This window comes from Coffea arabica, chromosome 11e, assembly GCF_036785885.1.
Source record: "Coffea arabica cultivar ET-39 chromosome 11e, Coffea Arabica ET-39 HiFi, whole genome shotgun sequence".
In the NCBI taxonomy this organism is placed as follows: domain Eukaryota; kingdom Viridiplantae; phylum Streptophyta; class Magnoliopsida; order Gentianales; family Rubiaceae; genus Coffea; species Coffea arabica.
Window position 1 is genome coordinate 61,795,202 of NC_092331.1, and position 16,587 is coordinate 61,811,788.

A 16,587-nucleotide genomic window follows, 5' to 3' on the forward strand; every position below is an offset into this window, starting at 1 on the left:
CGCTCACTCACCGAGTTTATAGAAAAGGTAACTAATTACCTCTAAATTAGTTGACCGTCACATATCTTGTGGAGTGGGATGTCAAAGATTCAAATCTTGTCTCCCATCAAAGTTGATATTTAATATCGCTTCTCTTAGATCCATGCGGGTGAATAATACACTCGTATGTTCCGATTGTGGTTCAATTTTCATCGATTATCTGAGACTCTGCCGAATCACTCTCAAGAATAAAATTAGAATAGGAGTTGGTGTTGATGATAACAATTGACAAAAAAAAAAGAAAAAAAGATACATTAGCTTTAGCCTTTTTGGACCTCGTCTTTAATCACTAGAATTTTATCTCTTCCCGATGATGCTTCAGCATTATTAATTAAATAATAATTACAAGCGTCCTTATTGTTCCTTGCATCCTTGCATGGGACGAAATCTCGTGAAGACAAAGCAAAACCTAGGCCGTAGGGCATTATATGGTTTGCTTGCTATGGTGTGTAGTATTGCGACTGATCTTTTTTCTTATTAGTAGTATGCTGCGGCAGATATATTTGCACCATAGACATAAAGTTTCGGCTTTACTGCTACATTCATTCAAGTTTCCTCCTTTATCCAACTCCTGTGATCCAACCAGGCATGATGGCAACAGCTCTCAGACCCCAGCTTACCCTATTCCATTCGATTATTCACTTTAGATTTTTAAAGGTGTGGTTAATCAGCTGGGGTGGGGGACCATCCTGATCAAAAACTTCCAAGCTTCAAAATACTCAAAAAGGGCACGGGGAGGTGTTGCTGTTTTCCAGTTATTGGCCATCCTTCCCCATTCCACAAAACTCAAATGATGACATTAAAGTATCCTTTTGCCGTATCAATATGCGATTCCTGTGTATACCCACCTGTGTGTTTCTCTTCCATTTGAATTTGATCCCCAACCATATCTCCATTCCAAGTACGTTTAATTAAATTTATTAGTATCTTGCTTCCAATCTCGTCCCCCTGCTCACATTGTGATTAAATTTAATTGACATGCTCCCAAACTCTTATTATTCTTTGTAATTAAGCCTCTCAAACTCTTTTCTCGACCGGTTGTTATTTGATGTTTACTCGTGTGTTCTTTGGGTTTTTTTTTTTTATAAGTTTAGAAGCCATCTAAACCATATATATATGCTTGCAGAACGTTACTTTAGAAGTATATACGTATCTTTGTATACTGTATAAACAGAAACAATCTTTTACTTCCGATCACCCTTCTTTTTTTCTTTTTCAACTGCAAATTTGGAGAAAAATCAAGCCAAACGCAGAATAAGCGCCCCAATCAATGGACAAATATATATATATATATATATATATATATATTGGGTGTGTGTGTGTGTGTGTTTTCTCTCAAGCATGAGATAAGATGATCCGTACACTTGCTTGTTATTAGTGGGGGATCTTGCGGCTTTAGAAAATAATAAAAAGGGAACCTTTGAAAGTGTGTTGTTGCTCGAAAAAGCTAAACAAATGGATTAGCTTTCTTCATACATGATAGGCGTTGGTGCCTTTTCCGTACGTATCTGCCTATGGAAATTGATATTGACTTTGTTCCAGCTCATGACAATTGATAAAGCAAATAAGTCACCAAATCATGATCCTCTTCCCAAGATAACACAGCACAAAAGTTCTGATCTTTCACAGCCGTCGGAAAATAAGTTCAATATTGCATGGATAAATTATTCTGTTGCTGCGATGAGGAGGATGAAAGGTGACAGACTCATTCTTTAAATTGATGTTGGCACAATTTTTTTTTTTTTAAATCCTTTTTTGAGCCAGATTGAGTCTGTAATCTAAAATGAAAATCTTGTTCCGCTGGCAATGAACATTGAGAACGTTTGACTTGGAAAGACGTACTCGAGTTTCAATCAAGAGGAGGAGATAATCAGTGTACTCTTTTCGTTCCGAATTGCTAAGGAAAGAATCAAACTATGCTATTCAAAGTCAAGAAAATTATTGATTGCATCACCCAAATTCAAACCTTAAAGAATCTTTTGTTTGAAGATGGAGATATAAATGGTAGATGCTTGGGTTTAGATGTTTGCATAGGAGCCCCCCCCCCCCCCCCCCACCACGAACAAAAAAAAAAAAGCAATAGTTTGGGAGGATGTGGTCTCACGATTTTGTCATCAATTAACTAACCATTAGTTTGGAATATTTAAAAAAAGAGAGAAAAAAAAAAAGAAGACAAAAGCTATGAGAGAAGGGGTGTGAGGAATTATTTTTATTTTTGTCCCTTTTTTGGGACTTTTGAGCATTATCATTTTGTTGTACATTTCTCTCTAGTTTTGGGGTGAGTTTTTTTTTTTGGACAAATTTTAAATTCCACCATTTCTTCACACTTCTGTTTTTGGTTCTCACTTGCAATCCTCTTTGATCCTCTCAAAAGTATGGTCAAGGCCAAAAGACAAATCAAATTACTCAATGCTTGAATCAAACTCGATTCAGTAAGAGTTTGGTTCGCCAACTAATTGAATTAATTTTATATAGCCTTTTGTATTCAATAAACTTTCGAGTTCGGTTCAAAGTCGAGTCGATTGGCATATAAGTGAAATTTACATGCAACAATTTCAAGCTACTCGATCTCCACTCTAGTTCAGTTCAATAAAATTTCAAACAAACTTGACTGAACAAAAGTTCACGTAGTATTCACTTTATGTCCTAATGAAATTGAACTTGACCGTGATTATTCTTCCAAAAAAAAAAAAAAAAAGGATCACGATTACATAAAAGAAAAAAGTTTGCTGACATCTAGAAACTCAAGTCCCTTAAGCTCAACTAGAACTTGATTCCGTTAAAATCTAGGTTTAGCTTGCTTAAATGGTAATCAAGTCAGGCAGTATCTAGTGATGAACCGCGCTTAATCTCACTTTGTCAAGTCCTTTAGGGCCAACGTGCTCATTGTGTCTGGTACTGTTTGCCATAAACGCTACGGGCCACAAAAACTATAGACTCAATTTTGCAAATTCTGAGTGTGCGAAAGCCCATAAGTTGGCCAGCCCAAGTCGTTTTATAGGGCACCGGCTTTGGGGGGAAAAAAAAAAGATACCTTGGCGCCCGTGAACATTGGATACCTGTAATTCAAATTCAAATTTCATTTAACGGGACAAAGCTTTGGTGCGTCACGCACCCGGACTGAGTGAAATTTTTATTGGGAAGGTTTTCAAATATTTGAAGATTCTCCCCACGAGGAGACCCCTCATTAAACATCAACTTAACTATTGACCGGCTGTAGTGTACAGGTGTCTGTGGACAAATTGCCATTTCCTGATTTTGTTGCCTACCCAGTCCTTGAAATTTGCACAAAATTCTTTGGTGCAAGAATAAAAGATTTGTATTAAATGATTTTGATCTAATATTGAGGTTCCAAATGCTTCTTGTGAAAATAAGGAATCTGTATCACTTTGCATGTCGTAAAATCGCGAATTTTAACATACATAGACTCAATTTTATGATAGATAGAGATTAATTTAGTGAGCGATAAAAATAAAAAGAATAATGTTATTTATACTCCTATTTTTATTAATCGCACTTCTCTTATTATTTTTATCATATAATTTTTATTTATTAGGCTACATAATAAAACAAATGATCAGAGTATATTTAACAAAAAATGAAATGCAAATAACATTTATCAAATAAAAAAAGTATGTTTATCTAACGAACATTTTTTATGGTGACATTAATCCTGAATCTTGTCATTTTCACTAAGAATATTAACAGTAGTATCTATGTTGAACCTGATGAAGTATATATGTATCATCCCTATCCATCCCATCTTGCTTAAAAACTGGGGAAATCATCTTTAAATTCTTAACGCCGAGTTCAAAAGGAAGAAGAATTTTACTGAAATTGGGAAAAGCTGCAAATCATGAAACCTAAAGGCTTCCACTCGGAATTAGGGAAGTGCAAGGATGCCCTTTTGCGTAACCACTGGATTTAGAAGAACCAAGCCCCGAAAAATAATTGCAGAGATGAAAGCGCAAAAGATAGCTCCACAAGAAACACAACTGGATGGCTACTCGCTAGTTCCACTCTCCAAACATTCACGCTCCCCAACAGGAGCACACATGTGCACCAGTAGAAGCGAGTAAGGACTAAACTATAGTCGCGCGAGTTGAACTTGAATTTGAACTTGAACTTGTAAGACAGACTCCGAAATTTATGAAACCCGATAGATTATTTGCACAAGTATTTCCCTACCAAAAAAAAAAAAAAAAACTAGTATCATATTTACTTATTCATTTATTTCTCTCCTCCCCAAACTAGTAATTTTCATTTCTTCGTTCCCAATTTTCCCTCTCATTTCTTTCATTTCAATCCCCGTCGGGAAAAAGCCCTGAATCTTCGGTTCATCTTTAGTTCTGCAGCTAACCCGTGCCTTTTTGCTTATAATTTATCTCTCCCATCTCTGAAAATTAAACTTCAGCGGCGGAAACCTGTGGTTTGGTTTGCTCAACGGAAGGCTGATAACAACTGATATGAACTTCAGCAGCGGCATCTTTTTGGATTATTAAACTTGAGGAAAGGTTTGACTTTTCTTTTTTTTTTTTTGAAACTTAATTAGATGTTTTTCACTCGGCAGTTAGGGTTTTTAGTTCTTTCTTCTATGTTGTATCTTGACTGTTCATATATGTGATATTGGCTTGCAATTTAGCAGCTGGAGCCGCGAATACTTGTCTGAAGTAAGTTTAGATTCCAAACAGGCGGTGATAGGGAATGAAAGTTTGGTTTTCATTCCTCTCAATCGCAGTTCCTTACCAGCTCGATTTAGTTACACGAATTTGCAGGTTAATGTAGGGTTTGGTTAGAAAAGAAGTACTTTGGGAAGTATGGGTTTGAGGTTTTAAACGCCAAATTCATCAGTTTTATGAGTAAATTGCAGTCATTGGGGCTTACCATGGCGGGTTATTTATCCGATTATTCATACTTTTATCGGAAGTTATAGAAACATTGCTGGTTTTTCTCTCTCATACAAATTTAATTCTTCTTTCTCTGCCACAATTTTTTCTTCTTTTTCCAAAACTCTTTACACCCTCCCCGCTCCTTCTATTCCAGTCCCTTCTCCATATTTTTCCAACTGAACAACCTATTCACTTTTTTTTGCACAGCCTCCAAGGTTACCATTGGTAGTACTAACTCTAGTTCTGTAATTATCCACTTCTTACTGCCCCCCCTTTTGATTGTTTCCCTGCACTTTCTTCTTGTTGGTATCCTTGGTTTTTAGTATTGATAAGATTTTTCTCTTTACTATGATGATGATGATGACGACGACGGTGAGGATGGCTTTTTTTTTGTTACTACTTAGTTTTGCATTTGAAGGCCATGAATACGCCCTGACCACAACACCAACATTATTCTGCCCCACAGTCCACTTTAACATCTTACCAGTGCAATTTTCAAGCTGCTGGGATTTGACTGATACAGCAAATCTTAGAAGGCACCTGTGCTGTGCTAGTTTGATATTGAATGTGGGTGTGGAGAGGGAATTATTGGAAGTGAAAGATGCTGAAGCAGGCGCCACGTGTGGTCTGCTTTTGTGGCTGCTCTTCTACTTTTGTTCTTCCATTCTCGTATATGCTTAGAGAAATTGATGAAGAAGGAAAGGAGGGAGGATAGGGAAGACTGGAGGGAGTTTGGGACCAAAAAGAACAACAGTAGCCACAGAAGAAGGAACAACGGCAAAAGAAGAAGAAAAAGATGAGTCCTGTTTAAGGAACAGGAATATATCTAAGAATATTTTTTAGCATTGCAATCAAAGCATCATTATTCGAATAAATAATCCTCGAACAGCTATTTTTAGTTAAACAGAATTCTTCAAGAATAACTGTGTGTCAAAAAATTTGAGGTGATTTCATGTGTATGGAAAATGATACCCAAAATTCTTAGATAAATATGACTTTGTTCATCTGGAATTTCAAACTTCGATACAATCCAAATAATGTAGAAAGGCTTTGAGGCCATGGAGTTTGATTTGAAGGTTGATTATTTCGATGCAATTGGAGCATTTTTTGCTATTCTTTTTTATATGATTGCTGGGCTGGACTTTTGTCTGTGTTTGACTTGGAATATCCTTTCTTTGACCAAAATTGGACTCAGTGAAGGAGATAGGAGATGCTTAACCAGAATGACCTGGGCTAATGCATCTGTTCATTAGTGATAATGATTTCTCTGTGTTCTTAGTATGATTTTCTTAGACAGTCATTATACAAAATAAAATATACAAAATGACAAAGTAATCATACAAGATTTTATTTTGTATGCTTACAAATTCAGTTGTCTCAAGTCATTTTTGCACCCAGATACACTTCTCCAAATTGAGGATGCAAAACAAGAAGAAAGGTGGTGGACGAACTGCTGGCTCCACTCCAAAAGCTTCAAGACTCCAGAAAAAGGTATCTGACAACGTGCTGGTTCAAGCAGAGAAAGTTGCAGAGCTAATTACTTCTTCTACAAGGAAGCAAAAAACTGGTAATTTTGTGTATTGAATCACTTTTTCATTCTGTTATGTGTTCTATTGTTAAATGAGACGTATTGCTTCTTCAGCTAGAAAGCTCCCGGAAAACACAGAGTTGTTTGCTGCTGCAACAAATTTGGATACTACACTAGGTTTGGTGAATGATGACAATTTCACTGCTTGTTTAGGCCATGATGACAAGAAAAAGGTATGGTGAATAGTGAAATATAGTGATATTGACAAGACTTATCTTTAGTTCCTTTATGTTTTATGGATTCCCATTGGACGTTATACTGTATGATAAATAGCATAATGGTTTCCGTCAAAAATTTTATGCCAGGATTTGTCTGACTGGATTATGTTGCTATCAGAATATTATAATAGCTTTCTCATTAGTAGGCCTAGAGAAATCAAGAAATCAACTGTTTTGGATAATTTGTTTGGAATTGTTTGCATATGGCAGGGTTTTGATGATGTAGCAGTTCATCAAGTGGTTGATACTATATTTTCTCCTGGCTTCCATATTTCAAGAAGCATTGGAGGGGAAATTGCAAATGCAGGTAGAAGTAGAGCTTGATGCTTTCATTGTATTATGGCTCTTTCGTTGTCTCTGATTAAGACATATAATGGTTCTGATGACATCTTTGCACAAGATCTCTAGTAATATTTCTTATTTGGTTTCATTAAACGCTTGATTCATGACTTCCCATTCCCATCAGACTTCTTCAAGTTTTTCCAGCATGGAGGACAGCATTTCCAGGACCATGGGAAAGAAAACCTGCAGGTTGATTTGCTAAATGCACATGTGATTCAAGGGAAGAGTTTTGATCAGGATGCACTCACTTCAATGAATCTTACTTGCCCAGGTAATGGAGAAGGCATTAAATGTTTTATGAAACATAAGAATAATTCTTCAAGCTTTTCCCTTTGTACTGATAGTGTGATACTGCTACACAGACTTTGGAGGTGCTCTACCATCAGAAATTTCTTCAGTTTATCTTTCCATGAAAAATTCAAATTTGGAATGTGTTGATGAATATAATCAAGAACAGTTGTCTGCCGATATATGTTATGATGATGAGGAAGTTGAAGACTTTGATGACTTTGATCCATACTTTTTTGTAAAGAATTTGCCAGACCTGCATTCTGTTGTCCCAAAATTTCGGCCTATGCTATTGCCCAAGCAGACACGGAGTTGCCCTTCAACCACTCTTGTGTTAGACTTGGATGGTAAGGATTATTTAAGAATTCTTGGTTGTTTTAGTTGTTCATTTCTCCCATACAGATGCAGATATGTTGCATATGATTTAGGGCAAAGCCATTGCCTTTGGGACTGTTGAAGATATGTGATCTGATATTATGGAAATATTTGCTATTGTAAATATTAGGAAAGATTTGATTATAGTATCATATGATTATAGTATCATATATTAATTAGGTAGTAGATTGATTTAGATTAGCATGATTTTCGGATCTAAATTAGGTTACACTTGTGTATATATATTTGTATATTGTGTAGTCCAAAGAGATGAAGAAGAGTATTTTCTCTCCTTTTTTCCTTAGTTTACATGTTATCAGAGCTTCAGGCTCTGTTATCAGTTTGTCTTTTGACGTGACCCTATTGAGTCACTTTTAGGTCTGTTATCAGTTTGTCTTTTGACGTGACCCTATTGAGTCACTTTTAGGTCTGTTATCAGTTTGTCTTTTGACGTGACCCTATTGAGTCACTTTTAGGTCTGTTATCAGTTTGTCTTTTGACGTGACCCTATTGAATCACTTTTAGGTCTTTCTTGTGTGAATTATAATGGCAGATATGAAAGGTAGTAGTAGAGAGATGAAAACAGTAATTTCTGATGTTATTCCTACAACATCAAAAATTACTGAACACAAATTGAGTGGAAAAATTTTTTTGGATTGGAGTAAAACTATTTGGATATATCTGCGCAGCATCGATAGAGATGATCATCTCACTGATGACCCACCCGTTGATGGAAAAGAAAAGAAGGTTTGGCTAAGGGAAGATGCAAAACTATTTTTCAAGTGGAGAGAACAAAGCATATCGAAATTGATTGCCACTTTGTTCATGAAAAAAATCCAGCAAAACTTGATCTCAACCAATCATGTGAGAACTGGAGAACAGTTAGCTGATATTTTCACTAAGCCTCTAAATGGTCCGAGAATTGATTACATTTGTGGCAAGATGGGCATGATTAACATCTATGCTCCATCTTGAGGGAGAGTGTTGAAGATATGTGATCTGATATTATGGAAATATTTGCTATTGTCAATATTAGGAAAGATTTGATTATAGTATCATATATTAATTAGGTATCATATGATTATAGTATCATATATTAATTAGGTAGTAGATTGATTTAGATTAGCATGATTTTAGGATCTAAATTAGGTTACACTTGTGTATATATATTTGTATATTGTGTAGTCCAAAGAGATGAAGAAGAGTATTTTCTCTCCTTTTTGTCTTAGTTTACAGGGACCAATGCAGTTGGGTTTGGGGTTTTGGTTTTTGTCCAATAAGACGTATCTATACTCGCCCGAATAGAAAAAGAAAAGTTAACACACAGGTTAAACGTGAAATTAGAAGGCTAATAATTCTCATAATCTTCAGAGTCCTTTTGCAGCTATTGAAATTGAACACTTGCTTACCTGCAATTTAATTTGTAGATGTGCATGCTGGTTGTGCTTAGATCTGGCTGTAATTTACTCCATTTGGTGCATTTGTGATATCTTTTCTGGACTCTATCATAGTTATTATCAAAACTATAGCTTATACTAATAAAGTATATTGATTGACAGAGACCTTGGTGCACTCCACACTTGAACCTTGTGATGATGCAGATTTTACCTTTTCTGTTGATTTCAACCTGAAGAAGCATACTGTCTATGTTAGGTGCCGTCCTCATCTAAGAGATTTCATGGATAGGGTATCGGGCCTTTTTGAAATTATCATTTTCACAGCCAGCCAGAGCATTTATGCTGAGCAGCTTCTGAACGTACTAGACCCAAAGAGGAAAATATTTCGCCACCGTGTTTTCCGTGAGTCCTGTGTGCTTGTTGATGGAAATTATCTCAAAGATCTGTCAGTTCTTGGGCGTGACTTAGCACATGTGATTATTATTGATAACTCTCCCCAGGTATTGCTGCCGCACTTTGTTTTTGGCTGGATAGCTCAAGCATTGGTCTTGGATGATGTCTATTTTCTGCATTCTGATCTGTTATGTTGAAAGCACAAGAAGCTTTTTTTCATACCCCTGTTCCATCCCTTTGAAAAGATGATCCTTGTGCAGTTGTCAATTTCCCAGCGAGCTTAGTGATGGAAGAGATAGTTTGTTGTCTTATTTAGCTTATAGAAGTTATGCCGTGAGTTATTTGTCCTACAGAAGTTATTTGTATAGAAGTTATTAGGGATAATTTAGCTTGTAGAAGTTATTTGTCCTATAGAAGTTATTACTTTGCTTCCTGATAATTGTGCTGATATCTTTCTTTTTCTTTTCATATTGGAATTAACTCCATTTTGTAGGTTAATTAAGATTTTATGCATTGATGCTTTCTTACTAAGAACCAAGTGCATTGACAAAATTAATCTTTGTATCAATTGAAGTTTGATCCCTTGCTTTTTAAATCCCATTCCTCCCTTGGTAGAAAAATATTTTAAAAAAGGAGTAAAGTTTGACCATCCAGTGTTTGATAGGAAGCTAAATTATGATTGTTCTAACATTGTGTTAAATTTGTGGGAATCTCCATGTCCTCTTTAAGGATATGGGAGTATGTTATAGTTTGACTGCTAGATCAACAAAAGATTCATCATTTGCTTTATTGACATGAAAATTTTATTTTCAGGCATTTGGGTTTCAGATAGACAATGGAATACCAATAGAGAGCTGGTTTGATGATCGTTCTGATACAGAGTTAATTTCATTGCTTCCATTCTTGGAAAGTTTAGTTGCAGTTGACGATGTAAGGCCATTGATTGCTGAGAAATTCAACCTTAGAGAGAAAATAGCTGCAGCAGTTTGTCCTTTAAACTCGAATAGAGGAGACCCACTTGAAAGATGAGCACATAGATCTGTGTAGAAGGTATGTCTGAAGAGGAAATGACATGAACGAGCATGTAGAATGATGTTCTTGAAACAGCATCAGTGTGGTCCAGAGAAGAGGACACATCCTTCCTACGGCCATTGTCCATTTCTTGTCCCAAGTACAAGAGATTCACTCTTGGACTCAGGTTAGTATTTTTTTTTTTTAACCCTCTCTCCCTTTTACAATAACTATCTGCCGTTTAATTAGGAATTAGACTAGATGTTTGTCCGGAATTAAGTAGAAAATTAAGTCAAAGATGATAGGGATGCTTGTTTAAAGTTTTAAATCAAGGAATAAGTTATGCTTCTTGTGATGGCATTCTGTTGGAAAATTACAATGTTCAGCCTGGCAGTTTTGCCAGACACATTTCCTTTAGTTACAGCAAACATTATCTGGCATTTTGGACGCGCCTTCTGAACAATAACGCTAGAGTCTCTACGCCTTTATCTCCCTTGGGTCCTTCAAGGGAGTCTTCGTTCTGTTTTGGTTTTTTGTTCTGCTTTTCTTTTGTTCATTCCGAGATTTACTGATTTTGTAAAGACGTCACAGACACGACTTTGGTGGTTATCTATTTTAAAAGGACTTAAGGTTTTTATCAAACAACTTGAGGATCTGATTTTGTTACTTTGATTTTTGTCATCCTCGATAAAATAGCCGGGACGGCAGAAACCAAACTCTTAACTGGCGAAACATTTCAGTTTTCTTAGGAAAATGTCCTTATCGGTCCAATTCTGTCGGATGCGCCCGAAGGGACATGGCCTTATCAGTTTTCCTTCCATGGGGATTTTGTGCTGCCAAAGACCGATATACTTTTCTCCTTTAAAGTTCTTATGCGTGTCTGTTATGATTACGTCTGTCAAATCTTAGCCTAATTCGATGTCCTATTAAGGAATCTGAGTGAATAAATATAGAGAAATGAAACTATAATTGCTAACCATCTGGTGATCAGCGGCCTCGAGGTTTTTACTTATAGCTAAAATGTCAAAGTGATTAGAGTTTCGTACTTGCATTCAATGGCAGAAGCTCGTCGTTACTTTTTTTTTTTTTTTATCAGAAGCTTGTCGTTAATTTATTGATGAATATGAAAAATATTTTTAGGGTTAATTAAAATTTGCACCTTTTAACTATTCTTGTATTCTCACTTTGGTCTCTAATTTCAAAGTGGGACATTTTAGTGATTTGAATATAAAATTTGTTATTTAAGTAAGATCATTGATTAAAGTGAAAATTTGAATATAGTTAAAAGGTGCAAATTGAAATTAACTAAATTTTTTAGTACTCCGTGGCTGACGTTAGGGAAGAAAAAAAGGAACATAAGTTGCAAGGTTAAAGGAACCTAAAAAATGGAACATAAGTTGCAAGGTTAACAAATTATTTCGATAATGATTATTGCAAATCTCTCCATACATAAAGCACGAGCTGGAGGGGGAAAAAAGGGACCACGGGCTTCCTGTTGGTTTTGTGCATTTTGCACATGGTGTAATTTTGTTTGTATAACGTGTAATTTTAGAACAAAATTTTGTGGGTTTCACATATGTTATAAAAATCGAGGTATAAGACGTGATCTGGATCATACAATTTTTTGTGGACCGTCATTGCCCTTTATCCGGGAAAAAAAAGGCAGGTCTGGTGTTAAAAAAGGCTAAAATAGTACCACCGTATGGATAAAACATATGTATATCTGTAGATAACTAGCCATCTTTTCCACGATTATCCAGTCTTGATGTCTGTATTCTTAACCAACTTCATTCCGTGGTATATGTACTGTAAGTTTGTAGTTAATGATTTACATTACATAGCATAAAAAACATAAATCGAAGCATGGAGCAAAGAGCCGGATCGGCTAAAGCTTAATTTTAATTCGGTTAATATCGAGTTTGAGTTGAACATGAGTCGATTAAGTTGAGCATGAATATGGATAAATCTAACTCGTCAAGTCACGTATTATTTGTCAAGGAAAAATTACAATTTTATTCATTTGTAAATAAAATAATCATTTTCTATTTTTTAAAATCAAGTAGTATTGACATTGAATTCGATTCAAGTTTGATATCAAACTTTATATTTTGAACCCGTTAAACTTGAATTTGAATTTAATAAAATTGAGTCAAGATTCGATTTAACTCGATTTATTTATAGCATAAATTACTTTGGTATGGATCCAAATTAAATGGCCTGAATACAATACGTGATTTTTTTAGAAAGGAATAATACGTGATTGACTAACCATCGCAAAAAGCTATGCTATTGGTGTTTGCAACCACGAGATACCGCGACGGACTAGTATCAATACAGACAATACTTTGATCCTTATGGTTTTTGGGTAGAAGAACTTTTATGACAATGTAGCGTAGATAAAGGCACCCTAAGCCTTTATTATATTTTAAACAAAAGAGTCATCCAGAATTTCTTCATCAATCACGCACTTCACAATTTTGGTATGGAGCACGTGATGACGCAATGGTTTTCCAGAACCTTCACTATTCACTCCATTTATTTATTAGTTCTTCCCACAAAAGACCATGAAGAAAAACAAAATTTAATTATACTCGTCTGCCTAATGCCACGCGTCGTTATGTAAGCCACAACTACGCATCCCAACTCAAGAAAGGATTAAACGTGAAAACTCCCATGAACTTTCATAATTATTGCACAATACGTCTCAATATATATATATATGTACTTTGTGCCCCAAGAAAACTATCATTCACAGATTTTACAACCAAATAAAGAGCGTGTCTTGCAAGCTCGATTCGTTAAAATTTGCTGATAGAATTACCCTCATTTCAAATAAATATAAATGTCTTCATCTACTATCACATATCCTTATAGTTTTTTCCCTTTTATTTTCTCTTATTTACGGATGTTGCATAGTTTTCTACACATATGGAGCACGGTCCAAATAGTTGCAACTCAAGCAATGCATATGAAGCAACAAACTTCAACTCAAGATACAATTGTGAAAAAACAGCACTTCTACGTACTTCATGTACCAGTCACAATTCAGGAAGAAAATTCTTAGGATGTTCTAATTATTTGGTAAGTCCAAATCTCACACAATTTCAGTGAACCAACGGTAATAACAATTATTTGAATTTTTTTAAAAACATAATGCTAATGCATGCGGGTATTTTAAATAGGTGGAACCTGAAACATGCAAAAAAGGAATGAAAATTGAAGAATATTTGTATGATCAAATGCAAGAAATATAGGCAAGAATGAATCATTTGCAGCAATAAAATGAACAGCTACAAAGAGCATATGAAAGAGTGAATGCTGCAAGAGTTACTACTATACTTCAAAATGACTAATTGGTGACCAAATATGAAGAATTCAAAACTATAATCCAGTCATTGCAGGAAACAATGGCCAAGTATAAAGGAGTTCTTAAAGAAAGAAAAAGAACAAATTGCAAAATGGTGGAAGATGATATCTCTAATTGTAGTAGCGTTTGTTGTAGTTGTAATTGCAGTAATTAAAAAAAAAAAAAAGGAACAAGTATATTTCCTGCTATAAACACCATGTAATATGAATCTTTTAAAATAGTATAACATTAAGGTTTATTGTAAAGAGCATCACAGTGTTGGTTTCATGTTAGAGAAAAAAAAGAAAGCAATATGAAAAAATAAATAGCGTAACAATAAAAAGAGCAAAAGCAGTAACTTCAAAATTTAGTTCATAATTCATTGATGAAATATGATAAAGCATGTTGCATAAATTATCAGGAAGATCATCTTCCACCTTACTAATACAAAGTACTAAAATATCATATTCTAATGTTCAACCAAACAAAAAAAACTATAACTATTGTCTAAACCTTTCAAAAGTATGTATCCAATACAAAAGAGGAATATATCCTTTACGGGTTATGTTATCATCCTAATAGTTAAATGAACCTTCATTAGGTGGTACTCAAGAATCTTGAAAAAAAAGGAACAAGTATATTTCCTGCTATAAACACCATGTAATATGAATCTTTTAAAATAGTATAACATTAAGGTTTATTGTAAAGAGCATCACAGTGTTGGTTTCATGTTAGAGAAAAAAAAGAAAGCAATATGAAAAAATAAATAGCGTAACAATAAAAAGAGCAAAAGCAGTAACTTCAAAATTTAGTTCATAATTCATTGATGAAATATGATAAAGCATGTTGCATAAATTATCAGGAAGATCATCTTCCACCTTACTAATACAAAGTACTAAAATATCATATTCTAATGTTCAACCAAACAAAAAAAACTATAACTATTGTCTAAACCTTTCAAAAGTGTATCCAATACAAAAGAGGAATATATCCTTTACGGGTTATGTTATCATCCTAATAGTTAAATGAACCTTCATTAGGTGGTACTCAAGAATCTTGATGCACACATGTCCTAGTGCTGGAAAATTGACCGAAGAACAAAATATCACCAAAATTTGTTGAATGCCTTTGGATCTTGTACAAATAAAAGTAAGATATTGGTCATGTATATACACTTTTACTTTGCCTGTAAAATGTATATGAATTGCAATAACAATATATACTTGAGTAGTCGGTAGACTACCCTCATTAGCTTGTGTATTAGTGCTCAATTGTGAGCCTCCAGTCAGGGGATCATTTGTCCACTAGTTATATATGACATTAGTTTGCTAAAATGCAGTTGAGATTAAGTAGATGCGTACAAAAATACAGCTGAAATACTTATCATTTGAATTGTCCGAGTTTCAGAATTGTTTTAAGACTACATGGCCATACTTGCCACTTACCATTAATGAGAAATAATTAGTACATGTTAAAAATGACAAAGTCTAGAAATATACATAATGTCTAAGATAATATTAGATCATTACATCAGTTGGGATGAAATTTCTTCCATCAGACATGCCAATACCATTTCAAATTTCAAATCCAAAAAGTTGTGGAGAACATCCTAAAAATGTACCTCTCATTCTTTTCCCTCATCCCCCACCTCTAACTGATAATTCCACTCTCCTACCATTACCTCTTCCCTTACCATAAGTTATCCCTTTTTCCATTATCTCTTCCATTACCACTAGTTACACTGACATTAACATTCTGTGTGTCTACATTAACTCTTCTCGGTCTTCCACCAACATTTTTTGATAAAGCTGTACCTCCTCCTCTTCTTATTTGAGTGGTACCTTCATCCTACAAAAGTAATCAAATAAATAAATAAGTTAAGTAAAGAAATTATTGAACACAATTTAAGGCATTATACACAACTTGTATTGGTTCCTTGCATGTCTTCTTATTATGACCAGGCAGGCATATTACAATTGCTATAGCGGGCTATAGTATCCTTTCAAGATATCATATTACCATTCACTAACTCATCTGCACTTTTTTTTGGTAGTTGTCTTGGTCTACCAAGTCTTATTTTAGTTTTTGTGGTTGAATCGGCAATCCATCTGTTTGAATCCATAGACTATTTTTTGGAATAGGAACCACCATATCCTTATAAGTTCTACTATAGTACTCTACACTATAGTATGGATGGATAAGATCTACTAGTTCTTGATCAGAATTTATAATTACTGCATATGCATGTACATAAGGAACATCAATTATATCCTATTCTCTACAAGTACAAGTTCTTGCATTCATGTTAACAATTTTATGCTCTGCATAGCCTGTGATCTCCCATATGCCTTGACTCGCTTGAATAGTTTCATATTCTCTTGCTCATACTGTAATTTCCTTCACCTTATTATGGATTCTTGGACAAATTTTTCCCTTGGCCTTAGATATGAATTCTCTATTTTCTTAGTATCTATACATGATAAGCCTTCTGATCGTTTCAAACATAGATAACATTGACTCCATTCTTGCCCCCTTCATATGCTAGTTAAAGGATTTACTAATGTTGTTGCTCAAAATATCGCACTTTGATCTTGGATTGAACATGCATATTGATCAAAGATTAGCTAGAATAGCACTCAACTAGTCATAAAGCTTCCTTTTTAGCAATTTGGAGTTCTCTCATCTTTTGTGTCCAACTATC

The 16,587-nt window shown here is 34.8% G+C and overlaps 1 protein-coding gene across 1 annotated transcript; it reads left to right on the forward strand.

The window, feature by feature from the left end:
• The first annotated feature begins 4,155 nt into the window (after window positions 1-4,155).
• LOC140021122 (uncharacterized) lies at window positions 4,156-10,980 on the forward strand. The gene is made up of 8 exons (XM_072071882.1): window positions 4,156-4,553; window positions 6,327-6,495; window positions 6,571-6,689; window positions 6,945-7,041; window positions 7,201-7,347; window positions 7,439-7,711; window positions 9,299-9,636; window positions 10,343-10,980. The coding sequence occupies exons 2-8, from the start codon at window positions 6,348-6,350 to the stop codon at window positions 10,556-10,558; spliced, it is 1,338 nt and encodes a 445-aa protein (XP_071927983.1). The 5' UTR covers window positions 4,156-4,553; window positions 6,327-6,347; the 3' UTR covers window positions 10,559-10,980.
• Window positions 10,981-16,587: the final 5,607 nt, after the last annotated feature.